Source organism: Microcaecilia unicolor, chromosome 3, assembly GCF_901765095.1.
Source record: "Microcaecilia unicolor chromosome 3, aMicUni1.1, whole genome shotgun sequence".
NCBI classification, from domain to species: domain Eukaryota; kingdom Metazoa; phylum Chordata; class Amphibia; order Gymnophiona; family Siphonopidae; genus Microcaecilia; species Microcaecilia unicolor.
Window position 1 is genome coordinate 60,490,930 of NC_044033.1, and position 12,934 is coordinate 60,503,863.

A 12,934-nucleotide genomic window follows, 5' to 3' on the forward strand; every position below is an offset into this window, starting at 1 on the left:
GTGAGATATGATTATATTGTGGGGCTGCCTTTCAGAGTGCCTTGACCATAGCAAAGCATTCACACAGCTCCTGTCAATTTCTGTGAATTTCTGGATTAAAGAAGTGAGTTGCCATGTTAATCCATTTTAAATGAATAGAAATCAAGGTTAATGTACAAAATATTACATGGATACCTTTTTATTGGATTAGCTCATTACTACTACTACTACTACTTAACATTTCTAGAGCGCCACTAGAGTTACGCAGCGCTGTACAAATTAATAACTAAGGACGGTCCCTGCTCAGAAGAGCTTACAATCTAAAGGACGAAATGTCAAGTTGGGGTAGTCTAGAATTCCTGAGTAGAGGTGTTGTGATTAGGTGCCGAAAGCGACATTGAAGAGGTGGGCTTTGACCAATGATTTGAAGATGGGTAGGGAGGGGGCCTGGCGTATGGGCTCAGGGAGTTTGTTCCAAGCATGGGGTGAGGTGAGGCAGAAAGGGCGGAGCCTAGAGTTGGCGGTGGTGGAGAAGGGTACTGAAAGGAGGGATTTGTCTTGAGAGCGGAGGTTACGGGTAGGGACGTAAGGGGAGATGAGGGTATAGAGGTAAGGAGGGGCTGCAGATCGAGTGCATTTGTAGGTTAGTAGGAGAAGCTTGAACTGTATGCGGTATCTGATCGGAAGCCAGTGAAGTGACTTGAGGAGAGGGGTGATATGAGTATATCGGTCAAGGCGGTAGGTAAGACGTGCGGCAGAGTTCAGGATGGACTGAAGGAGGGATAGGTGGCTAAGTGAGAGGCCGGTGAGGAGTAGGTTGCAGTAGTCAAGGCGAGAGGTAATGAGAGAGTGGATGAGAGTTCGGGTGGTGTGCTCAGAGAGGAAGGGGCGAATTTTACTAATGTTGTAGAGGAAGAAGCGACAGGTCTTGGCTATCTGCTGGATATGCGCAGAGAAGGAGAGGGAGGAGTCGAAGATGACACCGAGGTTGTGCTCATTACATTTCTTTGCTATTGTTAGGAAGTTAACACTCCTTCAGGTTGGAGTAGATTACTAAAGAACATAATTGCCATACTGGGTCAGACCAATGGTCCATCTAGCCCAGTATCCTGCTTCCGACAGTGGCCAATCCAAGTACCTGGCAGAAACCCAATTAGTAGAAGCATTCCATGCTACCAATCTCAGGGCAAGTAGTGGCTTCCTCCATGTCCATCTCAATAGCAGACTATGGACTTTTCCAAAGCTTTTTTTTAAACCCAGATAACGCTAACTGCTGTTACCACATCATCTGGCAATGAGTTCCAGAGCTTAACTGTTCTTTGATTGAAAAAATATTTCCTCCTATTTGTTTTAAATGTATTCACACATGAGGCCCATAGAAGACTATTGGAAATGAAAAACAAACCAATAGTTACAGTGAATAATGATATACATATGATAGGGTCGTCTAAATGGGAGACTAGTAATGTTATTAATTTATCTAAAAGGAATTTGAGTCAATATGAACAGGCAGTTTTAGATAGGGGTCTATCTTTTGTACCAACACCATGCTATAATGCCCTGAATACTAGAGTTGATCTTTTTAAACTAACTAGGAAGTTACGCATTATGGACTTCTTTTCTAAAAATGAAAGCTGTGTTATGGAACAATCAATAGTCAGACGAAATAGTGTATGGGTCCCCCCGGTCCAAATAAATCCGATGATACAAGCCTTTGAGAGAATGGTACTTAAAGATCTAGATCTTTTGGAGAAAAATAAGAAGAATCCATTTTTCAATCTAACAAAAGAAGAAAGAAAAGCCATTGACACTCTGAGGTATGATAATAGTATTGTGATAAAACAAGCGGACAAAGGGGGAGCAGTAGTGGTGATGGATAAAGAGAAATATATAGATGAAATCAGGAGACAGTTGAAGGATAAGAGTTTCTATCTACCACTACTTAGGGATCCCACTACTGACTTGAAAGTAAAAATTGACTCTCTTATTACATTAGGGGAATAAGCTGGTTATTTAACTAAAAAGGAAAGAGATTTTTTAATAGTTGATCACCCACGTACTCCTGTTTTGTATGTATTGCCTAAAATACATAAATCTCTTATAGATCCACCAGGGAGACCAATTGTGTCAGGCATTGGCTCTCTTTTAGAACCACTGTCTGTATTCACGGATTTATTTCTTAGACCCCTCATTCCCTCTATTCCATCTTATGTGAGGGACTCGATGCACATTATTAATATTTTGGACGAATTGGGTCCGGTTCATAATAATATTATTTTAGTAACATTTGTCGTCGAGTCTCTCTACACAAGTATCCCACAAGATGAAGCATTGGCAGTAATTCAAGAAGCATTGCTTGAAAGGAAATCTTGTAGAAGAATACCCACGGAATTCATCATGCAAATAATTACTATAGCTTTAAAAGAAAATTTTTTCAAATTTGAAGGATGTTACTACCAACAGGTGAAAGGGACAGCCATGGGGGCAACGGTAGCCCCATCGTTGGCAAACTTATTCATGGGTAATTTTGAAAGGAAATATATACAGACTAGTCCCTTGAGAAAATACATTTTAACATGGAGGAGATTCATAGATGACATACTGATGTTATGGGAAGGTAGTGAAATACAGCTGAGAGAGTTTCACGAATGGTTGAACACACGTGATAATAATTTGAAATTTCAAATGTATTTTAATAGAAAAGAAATACCATATCTGGATATAAAAATACAATTTGAACATGGTAATTTTAAAACTACAATATACCGTAAATCAACAGACAGGAATAAACTTTTGAAATATGATAGCTGTCATAGCCAACCGTTGAAACGTAACCTCCCATATAGTCAGTTTTAAGAGTTAAAAAATTATGTTCAGATACTAATGATTTTCAGAAACAGATGCATGTAATGGCTGATAGATTTAAACAGAGGGGATATCCACATAGATACATAAAGGAAGGCATGCTAAAAACAAAAGAACATCAAAGAGGTAACCTCCTCCATAGAAATAATAATATTCCTGATAAGAATACAGATAAAATTGTGTGTACCCTTTATTTTGACCATGTGTCACGTGATATTATTAAAATACTTAGAAAACATTGGACACTTGTTCAGAATATACCGTGCTTTTCTGAGAAACAACTGATGATAGCATTTAAGAGAAATAGAAATTTAAAAGATTTCTTAGCACCATCAGCATTACCAGTACCTGTAAGGAAAGATCCAGTTTGGGGGCATTTCCCATGCTTGAATTGTTGTTTTTGTACAGTAAATCTGAAAGCAAAATTTTTTGAAAATCCAAAGACAGGAGAAAAATTTGAACTAAAACAATATTCGAATTGTAAAACATCTCAGGTTGTCTATGCAATTATTTGCCCTTGTGGACTTGTATATATTGGTAAAACAGTACGTATGGGTATTGTTCCAATAAATGCATTTGATTCCACTGCTTTGTTGTTTTTTTTATCTACTGTTTTGTAAGCAGTTGTGTGCCTTTTTGTTTTTTTTGTTTCCATGGTCTTTGTACTTTTTGAGTGAAAAATCGATTCACTTTCCCCCATTCTACTCCACTCAGGATTTTATAGACCTTAATCGTATCCCCCTCGGCTATCTCTTTTCCAAGCTGAAAAAGTCTAACCCTCCTTAGCCTTTCTTCATATAGGAGTTCCATCCCCTTTATCATTTTGGTCGCTCATCTTTGAACCTTTTCTAATTCCACTATATTTTTTTGAGATATGGCGACCAGAATTGAATGCAACACTGAAGGTGAGGTTGCACCATGGAGCAACACAGAGGCATTATGTCTTATTTTGCATTTCTTTCCTAATAATTCCTAGCATTCTGTTTGCTTTTTTGGTCACTGCCGCACACTGGGCAGACGATTTCAGCATATTATCTACAGAAGACACCTAGATCTTTTTCTTGAGTACTGACTTCTAAGGTGGACCTCAGCATCAGGTAACTATGATTTGAATGATTCTTCCCAATTTGCATCACTTTGCATTTGTCTACATTGAAATTTCAACTGCCATTTGGATGCCCAGCCTTCCAGTTTCCTAATGTTTTCCTGCAAGTCTTCACAATCTGCATGTGTTTTGACAACTTTGAATAGTTTTGTGTCTTCTGCAAATTTAATCACCTCACTTGTCATTCAGGTTTCCAGATCATTTATAAATCTGTTACATAGCACAGGTCCCAGTACAGATCCCTGTGGCACTCCATTATTCACCCTTCTCCACTGAGAAAGATGGCCATTTAACCCTACCATCTGTTTTCTGTCCAATAACCAATCCCTAGTCCACAGAAGGATATAAATTTGTCAGGAGTATTTTATGAGGATCTTTGCCAAAACTTTCTAAAAATGTAGATACATTCAGGCATATTTTCGAAAGAGAAGGGCGCCCATCTTTCGACACAAATCGGGAGATGGGCGTCCTTCTCTCAGGGTCGCCCAAATCGGCATAATTGAAAGCCGATTTTGGGTGTCCCTAAGCGGTTAGCTTGACGGAGTTTAAAAAGGGGTTAGATAGATTCCTAAAGGACAAGTCCATAGACCGCTATTAAATGGACTTGGAAAAATTCCGCATTTTTAGGTATAACTTGTCTGGAATGTTTTTACGTTTGGGGAGCGTGCCAGGTGCCCTTGACCTGGATTGGCCACTGTCGGTGACAGGATGCTGGGCTAGAATGGACCTTTGGTCTTTCCCCAGTATGGCACTACTTATGTACTTATGTACTTATGCTTTCTGTCGCGGGGCACCCAATGTTCCCGGGGGCGTGTTGGAAGCATAGCGAAGGAGGGACTGGGGCTTGCATAACAGATGGGCGTCCTCGAGCAATAATGGAAAAAAGAAGGGCATCCCTGACGAGCACTTGGGTAACTTTACTTGGTCCATTTTTTTTCTTACGACCAAGCCTCAAAAAGGTGCCCAAACTGACCAGATGACCACCGGAGGGAATCGGGGATGACATCCCCTGACTCCCCCAGTGGTCACTAACCACCTCCCACCCCAAAAAAAACAACTTTAAAAACTATTTTTTGCCAGCCTGACTCAGGTCCATCGCAGCAGTATGCAGGTCCCTGGGGGGGGGGGGGGGGAGGAGGTATGTGTGTATCAGCGGAGACATAGCGAAGGCATGGACGTCCTTTCAAACATTTTGGACATTCTGAACTGCCCCTTCCCCCCCCCCCAAGGGACAGCCAAATTTCAAGGGAGTGGAGGAGTGGCCTAGTGGTTAGAGCACTGGTCTTGCAATCCAGAGGTAACCAGTTCAAATCCCACTGCTGCTACTTTTGATCCAAGATCCAAATAAATAAAGGGGGTGTTGGAGGCATAGCAAAGGCATGGATGTCCTTCTCACAGAAACATCAACATTTTGGACGTCCTCAACTGCCGTCACAGGGACGGAGGCATAGCGAAGGACGTCCTTCACCCATACTCTTTAAAAAAAAAAAAAAAAAAAAAAAAAGAATTTCTAAGGTTGTAGATGACAATTTATTTAAGGTTGTAGACATCTATTGTACATGCAGCTTGTCTGCATGTATGAAGCTGTTTTTGGCATGCGCAGAGCACCACTCATAATGCTTGGCTGCTCTGCACTGGCTTCCCCTCCTTAGGAAGGAAATTGTGTGCAAATGAGCTAACAGTGAGCAGCTCATTTGCATGCAATTTCCTTCATGCATGCCCGTTCTTTCCCGAATCACTAAGGGATCGGTAAGGGAAGGGCTTTTTCCATTCAGTTAGTGCATCAGTTAGTCCACTGCAGTGCCCCCTAGGGTGCCTGGTTGGTGTCCTGGCATGTCAGGGGGACCAGTACACTATGAATGCTGGCTCCTCCCATGACCAAATGAGTTGGATTTGGTCGTTTTTGAGATGGGCGTCCTCGGTTTCCATTATGGCCAAAAACCAGGGACGACCATCTCAACATTTAGGTCGACCATCTCTAAGGTTGACCTAAATGTTGAGATTTGGGTGTCCCCAACCGTATTATCGAAACGAAAGATGGTCGCCCATCTTGTTTCGATAATATAGATTTCCCCGCCCCTTCGCCGGGATGTCCTGCGAGGACGCCCTCAGGAAAACTTGGGCGCCCCATTCGATTATGCCCCTCATATTTTCAACTGTCTCACCTTTATCCACATGTTTATTCATGCCTTCAAAGAAATGAAGCAAATTGGTGAGGCAAGACTCTCCTTGGCTGAACCTATGCCGATTCTGTCCCATTAAACCACATTTGTCTATGCGTTCCATAATTTTATTCTTTATAATAGTTTTTGCTCAGCACTGAAGTCAGGCTTACTGGTCTGTAATTTCCCAGATCACCCCTGGAACCCTTTTAAAAAATTGGTGTTATATTGGCCAATCTCCAATCTTCAGGTACTATAAATGATTTTAACGACAGGCTATTGATTATTTAGAGCAAATCAGCAATTTCATGTTTGAGTTCTTTCAGTACCCTGGGGTGTACGCCTTCTGATCAAGGTGATTTACAACTCTTTAACTTGTAGATTTGGCTCAGTATGTCTTCCAGGCTCCCCAAGATTTGTTTCAGTTCCTCCCCATCTTCACCCTTGAAAACCATTTCTGGTACAGGTAGATCTTTTACATCTTCTGTAAAGGCCAAAGCAAAGAATTCACTCAGTTTCTCCACTATGGTCTTGTCTTCCCTGAGTGCCCCTTATGCTCCTTCAAGACCTAGAGGGGCATAATCGAACAAAAACGTCTATCTCCATGGGCGTTTATCTCCAAGAACGGGTCCGTGAAGGGGCGGACCGAACCGTATTTTCGCAAAAAATAGACGTCCATGTTTTATTCGACAATTTGTGAGCTGGGCGTTTTTGTTTTTCAGCAATAATGGAAAATGAAAGCGCCCAGCTCAAAAACGAATAAATCCAAGGCATTTGTTCGTGGGAGGGGCCAGGATTCGTAGTGCACTGGTCCCCCTCACATGCCAGGACACCAACCGGGCACCCTAGGGGGCACTTTTACAAAAACAAAAAAAAAGGTAAAAGAGCTCCCAGATGCATAGCACCCTTCCCTTGTATGTTGAGCCCCCCAAATCCCCCTCAAACCCACTGCCCACAAGTCTGCACCATTACTATAGCCCTAAGGGGTGAAGGGGGGCACCTACATGTGGGTACAGTGGGTTTGGAGGGGTTGGACGACTAATAAGCATTAAGCAGCACAATTGTAACAGGTAGGGGGGGGATGGGCCTGGGTCCACCTGTCTGAAGTCCACTGCACCCCCTAACAACTGCTCCAGGGACCTGCATACTGCTGCCAGGGAGCTGGGTATGACATTTGATGGTGAAAATAAAAAGTTGTGAAACATCATTTTTTTGTGGTGGGAGGGGTTAGTGACCACTGGGGGAGTCAGGGGAGGTCATCCCCGATTCCCTCCGATGGTCATCTGGTCATTTAGAGCACTTTTTTGGGACCTGTTCGTGTGAAAAAAGGGTCCAACAAAAGTGTCCTAAATGTTCGCTAAAAACGCCTTTATTTTTTCGATTATCGCCCTAACGCGTACATCTCTCCTCGGCCGATAACCACGCCCCAGTTCCACCTTCGCCACACCTCTGACACGCCCCCATCAACTTTGTCCGCATCCGCGACGGAGTGCAGTTGAAAACGTCCAAAATCGGCTTTCGATTATACCGATTTATTCGTTTTTGTGAGATAAACGTCTATCTCCCGATTTGGGTCGAAATCTAGGCGTTTTTCTCTTTCGATTATAAGGTGGATAACGGCCCCACGGATTCCAACACAGGCTTTCTGCTTTTGATGTACCTGAAAAAGTTGTTACTATGAGTTTTTTGATTGAGCGGTTCAAAGGAAGAGATGATGTTGTCATAAAATATGAGTGAATCAGAAAATCCATCACAAGTGGTAGTGTGAAGGAAGATGCAGGGAATTGGGTGATTATGTGATAATTCTGCTGCCTGTTCCCTTCTTACTTTTCTGGTGGTGAGTTTAAAATCCTGAGTTATAGTATCATAGCAAATGATGGCAGATGTATGGTCCATTTAGTCTTCCCAGTAAGGTGGCTTGTGGCTGCTGCTCTTTGCAGATTACACCCTTCTGTGCCTTTGTTTAGGGATCTACCTGCCGCTCCGTGCACATTACACTATACCTTGTTTGAAATATGAAAGTCATTTATATTTTGCTTTGATTCCATGCTTTTGCTATATAGGGATCCTCTGTGTTTATCCCACTCCTTTTTTTTTGTTTTTGTTTTTTAAATTCTGCCATTGTTATGTCCCTACTACCTCCTCTGGGAGGCCCTTTCTGTAAAAATGTTTTTCCTGAAGTTGCTTTTAAATTTACCTTGTAGTTTCATTTAGTATTCATTAGTTCTGTGGCCTCTCTGACAAGTATTTAATGTCTTATCTCTCCTGTACACTAAATTTATACATCTTCAGGTCTTCTCCTAATCCTTCTGATGCAGATCTCATACCATTTCTCTGTTGTGTCGGTGAACTCTACTGCACACCTTTGTCACAGATGTGTGAGAAAGAAAGAATGAAAGAGATGCGAGTTGTAGACTCCCAGTTTTGGGCAAATATAACACTTAGAGTTCAGGGGATGCAAGACATTGCTTGTATTACACCTGAGAGGTGTGAGGAGGGTCTCATTTCTACCCTGTAAATTCTATGAACTTTAAAGCATAGGGCTGGTGCAAGCCTATTAAACACCCCAACAAAATGTTCAGCCTTACACATCCCCCCCCCCAAAAAAATGATCTCTGAGGTCTATAAGAGCCCCCCCCCCCCCCCCCACTGAGATTGTCATAGGATGATGATGATGTCTTTTTAAAATTATCTGTGGGTTTTTTGTTTTGTTTTGATTTGTTTTCTTTTTCTAACAAAAGTGTTTTTACAACTTAAATTGTATTTCTTTCAGACCCCAGAACTGGAATGTCATCTGGCACAAGCATCACAGCAACTCTAGGACTAGTGATACATGCTGCAGGTAAGCTGAAGTGCTGTGATCTTCTTCGTGGGAGAGGGAGAGGGTGGTTTTTGTAAGAGCTGGCAAAACACCCTGTCTGTCATAGAGCATGGAGGAAAGGGGAGAGATTTAGCACATGCCTTTCTCAGTTGTAACTCAATGTGAGTTATATTCAGGTACTGTAGGTATTTTCCTGTCCCTGGAGGGCTCATGATCTAAGTTTGTATCTGAGCGATGGAGGGATAAGTGACTCACCCGAGATCACAAGGAGCAGCAGTGGGATTTGATCAGTGGCTTCCCAGGTCTGCTGCTTGAACTTTTAGTCTGCTTTTCCACTATCAGCATCATTTCTACCCTGTAAATTCATGTACTTTAAAACATAGTAGACCATAGTAGATAAGGCCCCCTCATTCAGTCTGATTGTCCCTACCCACACTGCTGTGGCTAAGTGTATCTCCCTCCCAGTTGTCAACCTCCTACAGGATATCGCTTCTTACCACAGTCAGTGTTGGCCTTTTACATTTTGCAGGGATCTCTGAAACTGGGCAAAATATACCCAGGTTTTCAGGATACCCACAATGAATATCTATGAGAGATTTGCATGCACTGCCTCCACATGAATATTCTCCTGGAAACCTGACTGGCTAGGGTGCCTCCAAATCCCGCCCCCAACATGCCCCCTTGTGAATGAACGCACTGCAGACAAGCTGCATAGAAAAACATCTTTAAAATGGTTTTGAAAATAGCAAGTTGGACATTTTGGACAAAAAAAAAAAGTCCATCTGCTGCTTTTTGGATGTTTTTCTGTTTTGAAAATGAGCCCCATAGTATTCTTAAGTTACGTGCATATATATGGGACCCCCACTCATGCCCTGCCCACATATACGCCTCCTTGCAGCTGCGCGCTATAGAATTTGGGTGCTAACTTTAATAGTAATTTGCTGCAGTTACATGCATGTGCAAATTTAAGCCAATTAGTGCAAATAATAGCACTTAATGCTAATTATTGTCCCTTAGCACCAATTAAGGATTAAGTTACACACATAGCTGCTAGTATTCTATTGCATACACACACAGTTTTCCGCACAGTGAATATAAATGTGCGTGCAGTGATATAGAATTAGGGAGATAGGGGTCCTTTTACTAAGGTGCGCTAGCGTTTTTAGCGCGTACTAAAAATTAGCACACGCTAAATGCTAGAGACACCCATAGGAATGTATGAGTGTCTCTAGCATTCTGCAAGTGCTAAAAACACTTGCGCACCTTTGTAAAAGACCCCCTCAATGATTTAAATAGCCAATTTATCCATTCATGTGCCTGAAATTTTGCTTTTAAAGTACTCACGTGGGTCAGGATTACTGCTGACTGTGTCTGTTTCACAACAGCACTTATGCAATCCTGACCTGCATAGGTGCTTTTGTCAAGCAAAGCATTAACATAACACCTGACAATATATATGGGCCTTTTTTTTTTTGTCATTTTGGTTTGTCATTTGAGAAATCCTTCTTTTGAAGGAGGCTTTCCAGATGAAAACCTACTTCAGAAACTCCAGTGTAATGTCTAGTACAGAGGGTGGGCAATCTTTATACACAGAGAGTTGAGTGAATGTCAGTACTGTCCCTGGCAGGCCGCAACGTAATGTTGGAACTGGACATGCACAGAGCTCCGTAGATGTTCTGTGATAAATAAAATATGTAAAACTTCAACTAAAAATGATGAAAACAAACTGCTAAGAGTGGCTATTGTAAAAATATTTGCAAAGTACAGTATTTAAAATCACCAAAACTCTGGTTAACGGCATTTTTTGGGCCGCATAAAAATTCAGTGGCGGGCCTCAGGTTGCCCACCCCTGGTCTAGTACGTTAAATAAAGTTCTGGACCTTTTAAGCCCTTCTCCTCATCTCTCGGGTACTGTTAGCCTACTGTGTTTTGCTTTTCACTTTTGAAGGGAGTAGGAGGATTTTTAGAACATTGTGTGGAAGGTCTTTGGCATTCAGCACTGCGATCCCAGCACCATGTTTGGATCTTTGGTGCACTTTGAGTCTAGCTAGTGGGAGAACACATGGCCTAACTTAGCGATGCAGCAGGTTAGGTTGAAGAGAGGCTAAAATTCTAATGTCCTTGACCTTCACCTGCCTTGTGGTGACGCAAGTGAATGTGAAACACAGTCATTGATAGTTTTTGTCTTGCAGTAGAAGATTTACCTTTCTGAACCCCTCCTTCCAAATAAAAGACCTCCCTGGATGAGTACCTAAAATCCAAACAGGCCAATATTTTCACCTATTGGTTTTGTCCTCTAGAAACTTGGCCAAGTGCCTCTGCAGATGTTGCAATGACACTTATGTGCATCGGCGGAGGAGGTAGGCTATAGTGTGGACCCATCAGTGTCACACAAAGGTTGTTCATATAGAGTTTTGAAGCTATGAAATAGTTGAACTAACGCTAAAGGACAACAAGCGCAACAGACTGAAGAGTGTATTAAACGTTGCTGTCTGAAGAGTAAGAAATAAAATAGATCTGTCTTGAGATGTTTGCCAGCAGTAGTTTTCATGCTCTTCTGGGTGAACAACGTCTTGTTTCCTGCAGCTGACGGTGTAGCGCTTGGTGCAGCTGTAGCATCCTCCCAGGTGTCTGTGCAGGTCATCGTCTTCTTTGCTGTCATCCTGCATAAGGTGAGCTAATTCTGAATGAGGATACTTGGGCTTGTGGGTCTGACAAGATTTCCTCCCCATCTGAACTTCCAGACCTGGTGAAAGTGGCTTGGGTTGGTCTGAAACCGAAATGCTATAGACCAGTACTTTCACAGGCCACCAGATGTGCTCCACCTAGTGAATAATGTGGAATATAAATCTGCTAATAAATACATATCCTTTCATCTTCCTACTTTTCTCCTCCCTATAACTTCATGATTGTAGTGACAGACCTTGGTAGGTGACTACAGACCACGAATCCCTTCAGAATTTGGGACACATGCAGACTGAACCCTATCTGTAGGTGTTGCTGTTTTATGATAAGCAGGATTCCTCTATATTGGGTGATGTGTGTACTCTTTCTCCAGCACCCCCAGACCCTGGCCCTCCCATTTAATGGAAGCTGGATTACAGACTTGAATCCAAATCTTGGGCGTGGCAGGACATTGGACGGACTCAAGGCCATACTTCCTTGGGAGTTGGGTGGCTAGATTAGCCCTGGTCAAAAACTGAGCTAAATTTAGCTGCTCCAAAAGTGACTGGTCTGAAGCTATTATGTGGGAAAGAAGCTAGGCATGCAACAGCAGTCCTATGTCTATGTAGTCCAAATATGGCCATCTAGGAAGATTTTTCAGTTGCAAATATAGGGGTCCTTTTACCAAGCTATGGGAAAAAGGGCCCTGCGCTAGCGGCTGGGACTATTTTTCTCGTGCACCAGGGCCCATGTGGTAAGAGAACTCTTACCCCATGGTCATGCAATGGGGAGCTCTTACTGCCACCCACTGAGGTGGTGATAAGGGCTCCCATGCCAGCCTGGCGGTAACCGGGCAGCACACAGCGATGCCCGATTACTGCTGAGTTACTGCCATGCAAGCCATTTCCGGGGGTTTTCTTTTTTTCCCCCAGAAATGATGCCCACTTGGGGCGGGACTACCACCAGCAGTCGCATTGGGCCAGCAGTAGTTCCAGAAGAGCGAGCGGTAAACCCACTTTGGGCTTACCACCGCTCTGTAAAAGGGCCCCATAGCTCTTTAAGGGGCTTTTTTTTTACTAAAGAGTGCAAAGCCCTTAACATGGGGTAAGAACAGGCGATTTCAAAACACATTAAAGCATTTTGCAGTAATTTGCCTATTAGCACATAGTAACCCACATATTACTTATGTTTTGCAAATATTTTTGGAGGGGGTATGTCATGGATGGAGGGTAGGCATGTAAGCGTTATCCAGCTAGCGCATTATGATCACTGCATACTACCTGGATAATGCAGAGTTAACGTGGGAGCACCTAGTGCCTCCTAAATAGGAGATGGTAA

General features: G+C 42.6%; 1 protein-coding gene across 4 annotated transcripts in view; it reads left to right on the forward strand.

Annotated features, from left to right (window-relative positions):
• Nucleotides 1-12,934, forward strand: part of LOC115465482 (zinc transporter ZIP9-like) — a 90,244-nt gene that overhangs the window by 61,389 nt on the left and 15,921 nt on the right. For all 4 annotated transcript variants that reach the window (XM_030195969.1, XM_030195971.1, XM_030195970.1 and 1 more), the window contains 2 exons: nt 8,885-8,953; nt 11,519-11,604. In XM_030195969.1, coding sequence (XP_030051829.1) covers nt 8,885-8,953; nt 11,519-11,604 — 155 coding nt within the window. The remainder of the gene's footprint in view (nt 1-8,884; nt 8,954-11,518; nt 11,605-12,934) is intronic.